At 38.5% G+C, this 6000-nt stretch overlaps 1 protein-coding gene across 1 annotated transcript in view; it reads left to right on the forward strand.

The window, feature by feature from the left end:
• Window positions 1–6000, forward strand: part of LOC147308198 (macrophage mannose receptor 1-like) — a 31371-nt gene extending 25371 nt beyond the window's left edge. The window contains exons 25-32 of the mRNA XM_086270984.1: window positions 1413–1515; window positions 2092–2324; window positions 2524–2689; window positions 2868–3035; window positions 3123–3239; window positions 4040–4201; window positions 4626–4649; window positions 4726–6000. Coding sequence (XP_086127110.1) covers window positions 1413–1515; window positions 2092–2324; window positions 2524–2689; window positions 2868–3035; window positions 3123–3239; window positions 4040–4201; window positions 4626–4649; window positions 4726–4940 — 1188 coding nt within the window. The 3' untranslated portion in view covers window positions 4941–6000. The remainder of the gene's footprint in view (window positions 1–1412; window positions 1516–2091; window positions 2325–2523; window positions 2690–2867; window positions 3036–3122; window positions 3240–4039; window positions 4202–4625; window positions 4650–4725) is intronic.

A 6000-nucleotide genomic window follows, 5' to 3' on the forward strand; every position in this document is an offset into this window, starting at 1 on the left:
TTCTTGTTTCTAATGTCTCTGTAAAGCACTTTGAATCACCTTGTTGTTGAATTGTGCTATACAAATAAACTTGCCTTGCCTTGCCTTGCCTTACTCTCCTTATGCCACATTGAAAAAAAACCAGTTAATATTATTTACCCTTGCATACTATTTGTATTCTATATCTTGATCCAGACCAAGAATTCCATCATAGTATTGATACAATAATAATTTTGAATAAAGCTCAATTTAGCACGATAAATAGTCTATCTGGAATGGATGAGCAATCCATTACATAACTGGAAGTCTGGGACTTCCAGATACAGACAGGCAAACTGGTGATGGCTAACCAACCAGCCATAGTATTGTGGACAAGCAGTGGAGGACACCCGTAGTGAAGGCAACAGTGGTCCTAGTGGTAACAAGGGCACCCGGGGCAGTGACCCCCAAACTTGGCGAGTATGTGCGTCAGATCCCAGGAACAACATACGAGATCTCAGGTTAGAACAACGCAGTCCTAGGAACAGCAGAGATACTGTGCAGCCTAATCCTTTATTGACCAGAAGGTCCCTTTCTCTCATGTTTAACCTGAGTAGCGAAAGACCGCAGGGGGTTTGAAAACGATGTGCCGGGAGTTCGCTGTTCTCGCCCTGGCTAGCTATCGAGCTGGTGGGTAACAGACGTCTCCAAAAAACGTCGGAGCACTTTTGCAAATATGTGATATCTTGATAAACCGAGCAGATATTTGAAGTTTACACAGCTACATTCAAGCCTGGAAATATGTAAAAAAAAATTATTTTGTGACCCAGAAAGAGTAAAAAGAGTAATATTAAAACTAGTAGCTGCCACCATTGTTGGAAACTGGAATTGGCTGGGCTGCGCTATGAATTCTGGGATATGGTAGGCCACGAAGGATACACCCAACCCATCCTTCAAATCTGGGGAAAAGGAGGACGCATTTGGCGGCTGCATTTGGAGGATTCTACGAATTTGGACAGCCTTTGTGACGTCGCTGTGATGTAATCGGCCTACAAATGCGGCCTCAGGAGGATGCAGCCTATGAATTTGACACCCCCATTGACCTGGAACAGCTTCAATGTTCAAAAATTCGTAGCACCTGTACAACATTCAAAACATAATAAATAACCACACCCCACCCCCCCCAAAAGGAAAAAAAATTAAAGTAGTATTATTTTTGTTTAGTCATCAAATGTCATAATAAAATAATGACATTTAGGACATTTCTCTGGTCAAATGTCAAAACACATCAAATTTGACCTGAAAAGTATATAAGGGTTAATAATGAATTAAAGAAATTGTTCACAGTAGTGTATTGGCAATAAACACAAACCATAAATATGGAAAGTAAGGCCAGCAAAACAGATCCAGATATAACCTTAGTTTCTTTATTTCTATTCTGTCTGTCTCACCAGAGAGGATGTGCTGTGATGACAACTGATCGTACCACTGGTATTGGGAAATGGGACCAAAGGTCCTGCAGTGACAAAAATGGATATATTTGTCTTCGTAATCTTGGTGAGCCAAGATTTTCAAATGCTTGTTATATATATTTATTTAATTGTATTTTTATACTGTAGTGCATCAGAAAAATGCTGTAGCTCTATGTATGTAGCTCCTCCTGTTCCATCATATCCCTAAGGTGCTCTATTGGGTTGAAATCTGGTGACTGTGGAGGCCAACTGAGTACAATGAGCTAATTACACATGTTCAAGAATGTGTTGTATTGCTGCCACATTAGAACACAGAAGTTAGTATATTGTTTGGAAAAAAATGTTTGACTAACTATCAGTGCATTTTGTGTCATGGTCCTGGGTCTTCAAATCAACGTTTTGAGTTTTTATTTTGAATTTAAGAGATGATTTAAGTTCATGCTCTGTATTATTTGTCTTGAATGTAGTATTTCATAGTGCTCCTCAGGTTTTGTTTTGTTTTTTTTTTTTAATTTAGCGTTATTCCAACAGAATAGTGTCACAATTGGGCAAATAAGTAATTTCTTCTCGGAAGCAGAACAATATTCTAGCCTTCAGACATAGATGAAGCAAATTAAAATTGAAGTTTTTTAACCATTTTATTTATTTTTACTGTGCACAGATCCATCTCTCCCAGACTCCCCTGAACCAACAGCTAACAATGGCTATGTGAAAATACTTAATGATTCAATCAAAGTTGTTACTCAGAAAATGAACTGGGATTCAGCCAAAAAGTACTGTGAGCTTGATGGCGCTAACCTGGCTAGCTTGCGAAATGAGTGGTCACAGGTCTATGTTGAGCTGATGGCTTTGGAAATGGAAGGTCCTTTGTGGATTGGACTGAACAAAAAGCAGGTACAGCACACAAATGGTTTCACCTAATCTACTTGTAACTTTACTAATGTAAATGTTTGCGTAATTATTTAGTTTTGCTAATGTACCTGATTTTAATAAATCCCCTGTAGGGAATTTACACTCTGCATTTAACCCATTCACCCAGTGAAGCAGTGAAGCATGGAGCATGTTATATATCATCTTCATCTTTTTCCTTCAGACTGGATATTTCAGACCTATTGACGGCTGGGAAATGACCTTTTCCAACTGGGATCGATTTGAACCAGAAATGCAACAATCTTGTGTGTATGTGAATAATGAAAATGGAAAATGGAAGACTGCTGATTGTGCTCACAACATGGCCAGTGTTTGTATGAAGTCTACAGGTAGGGCTCATGTAAAATCTGATAAAGCGATCCTACATTTCTGGTGCTATGAACTTTTTTTTTTTATTTCCCTATTTTAGATCTGACATAGTTTGTTTATTGTATATCAGTACCAATTAAAGATGCTTGAATGCTCATTGGATTTAAACTATATATCTGGTTACTTTTTAATTCACAGATGTTCCACCAACAGAGTCAACAGAATCAGTCAGTTTTCCAGGAAATTGCCCTGAAGACCCAGCATCAAGAACTGGTTATACCTGGATACCCTTCAAGGGTTATTGTTACCTCTTTGTCAAAGGAAGTTTTGACTGGGGAGATGCATCTGCACTATGTATAAGATATGGTAAGGATATGGGAATGGTGTAATGCAAATTCCCAGTCCATCAGCTGTGTTTGGATTTAACAGTTTGTTTATCTTTTGTTGGTCAAGGTGGAACTCTAACCAGCATTGAAAATCCTGCTGAGCAAAGATTCATTTTTAACAACGTGCTAGTCTTTAAAGACAGCCAACCCCTTTTCTGGATTGGCATGTATCAGACTCACAAAGGTACAGTCATTTTTTCCACTCTTTCATAGAAAAATATTAATGTATACTTGAAGATAAATAAAAACAGAACACATAAACTGAAAATTGTAATTGTAACCGTGACATAAAATATCTGGTTAGTCTGTCTGGTGCTAGTGTATTTATTATCTCATTCTTATTGGCTGTTTATGCCCTGTCCTTATCTTCAATGTCATGCTGCTCTGTTGTATCTTAATTGCCCCTTGGCAATAAATAAAGTTTCTCTGATTCTGATTCGGTCCCATGCTGAAGATTCAAGCTGAGTGTTAATTAACACAATCTTAGTGTTTTAATATAACATGTGATTAGTGACAGGTTGCTGTGATTGAGAAAGTGATTTTCCTGGACTCTCTGCAGTGACTTGTTACTTACAAGGTAGACCAGCCTTTGGACAGATCCCCAGAGATCAAATTTCCCCAAATGATTAATGTTTCATGTTGCATTCAGAAAGACATGAAACAAACAATTGAGACAAACTCAGTGATTACTTCAGACTTCTAGACATCCACACTTCTTTTGGCTACCGATGACTCGTCACCTATTGACCATTAAGAAGGAGGGGAAAAAAGCAAACTGCCAAACACAACTATGAACATTTGGTAGTGGAGCATTAAGGTGCTAGTGTTGTGTTTTCAGTCACTTCTACTGCTCTGAAGTGGCTAATTAATGTAACTTTTCAAGTTATTCCCCTTCATACATATTTCCTATTGCAAGAGTAAAAATAAAGTACCAGTTTTCTTGCAACTGAACTAGAGCAAAAGAGAAATTCTGTTTGTTTCTAGGCTTGTGGAAATGGTTGGATAAAACAGCCATTGACTTCATTAACTGGGGTCCAAATGAGCCTGGCGGTTTTGGAACCTATGGAGCAATTGCATCTCTAGATGGGAGTTGGACAACAGGCAGGGTGTATAGTAGCAAGGGATTTATTTGTAAAGCACCTAAAGGTAAGTCCAGAAATTTAAAAAATGGTTTTGTAATAGCACAAATGTGCAACACATACACCTAACAACATGTTTCAATTAGTGCTGTCAGCGTTAATCTTGTTAAAATGATGTTAACACCATAACCGCATCAACGCGGCGGTTCTCCGTTAGCAAGTTAACGCGGATCGCCATGTGGGAGGAGCTGCATGGCGCTAATGCGTTAACAACCTAACCACGCTAACGCGTTGACACCGTGCAGCCCTCACATGGGGCAATCCGCGTTAACTCGCTAATGGAGATTTGCCGCGTTAATGCAGTTATGCAACATTTAACAACATTTTAACAAGATTAACACTGACAGCACTAGTTTCAATTGATTTAGCATTACAGTACCAGTCCCTGCAGTGACACAGAAATTTTTATCTTTTTTAAATCTTCTTTTTAGTATTACAAGCACCAACAACAATTGGTAAGTTGTGTCTTTTTTTATATTTGTCTTACATTTATAATTTAGTTGGACTAATCTATGTGCTCAATCTATACAGCAAGTTCTTCTATAGAGGATCCTAAAGCCAATGGCCACATGGTTTTGGAGGTTTTGCTTGGCATTACTGTGACTGCCATAGGGATAGTCATCATCATCTTCCTGTTGAAAAAGTCTGGTATCTGCCAGTCCATCTCTGAAAACTTAACTACCTTTGATAACCCGATGTTCTTTAACAATGAACAGGTCCAGGCTGGTGTGGTGGGTGAAAATTAATTGGTATCAAATGCATATGATGGGAACTCACAACTAACTGTTTAATGTGTATACCTGCATAATCTAATAGAGCTCTGATTTAGAAAATTTTGTTTTATTTAGTCAGTTAGCAGTAAGTGGCATATTTTTAGATAATCTTATTTGATATTTAATTTTGTGTTTTTTTTAAATAATAAAAACTCCCAATTAAAAGATAACTGATCAGTAATTTTAATCCATACATTTTTTAATTTTTAATTTTTATTTTTTACAAATATAAATGTTAGAATAGCTCTACATGGATAGATGTAGATTGATTTTTGTGTGTTAACCAAAGTTGGGATGTGTAGTTGATTGTAAATAATGCAAATACTGTCGCATGTCCTACTGATCCATTTTGTCTTTGAAATCTTGATCACAAGACCTCTATCACAGGAAATGAAACAATTTGATTAAAGTTATTTACAAGAATAAAATATCGGTTTCACTTTTGCCAAAAGATTCATCGGATTTATTCTAGTACTTCCTTTGCTTAGTTTACAATGTCTGAGCATAATGTCTGGTTACACTAGTTAGTGCAGTGCAGCGAGGAATGCCCAGACCTCTACATTGGAGAGACCAAACAGCCACTTCACAAACGTATGGCACAACACAGAAGAGCCACCTCCACAGGACAAGACTCAGCAGTCCATCTGCATCTAAAGGCTAAAGGACACTCTTTCGAGGATGCCAATGTTCACATTTTGGACAGAGATGGCTTGAAAGAGGAGTGAAAGAAGCCATCTATGTCCACTGTGAGTGACCATCTTTGAACAGAGGCGGTGGTTTACGACACCAACTGTCTGCCATCTATAATCCAGTTTTGAGATCCCTCCCCAGACGCCTGAACGCCCACTCACATCCTGGGCCATCTGACCTCAGGAATTCACATGATAAGGTGGGGCCAGGTTTCACAATGAACTCACCCGAAACCCTGGCTGATTGGGACCCACACCCAGTTTCACACCTTTGCTCACACGATTAGAGGATCATCGGGGGGTCCTTTTGTCCCTCTGTGGGGGGTTTCTCCCACTAGGTTTAA

The sequence above is a fragment of the Aulonocara sp. 'chitande type north' Nkhata Bay genome, linkage group LG18, assembly GCF_057382095.1.
Source record: "Aulonocara sp. 'chitande type north' Nkhata Bay isolate Kocher_YH1m ecotype deep benthic linkage group LG18, A_spYH_male_GT1.1, whole genome shotgun sequence".
Taxonomy (NCBI): Eukaryota; Metazoa; Chordata; class Actinopteri; order Cichliformes; family Cichlidae; genus Aulonocara; species Aulonocara sp. 'chitande type north' Nkhata Bay.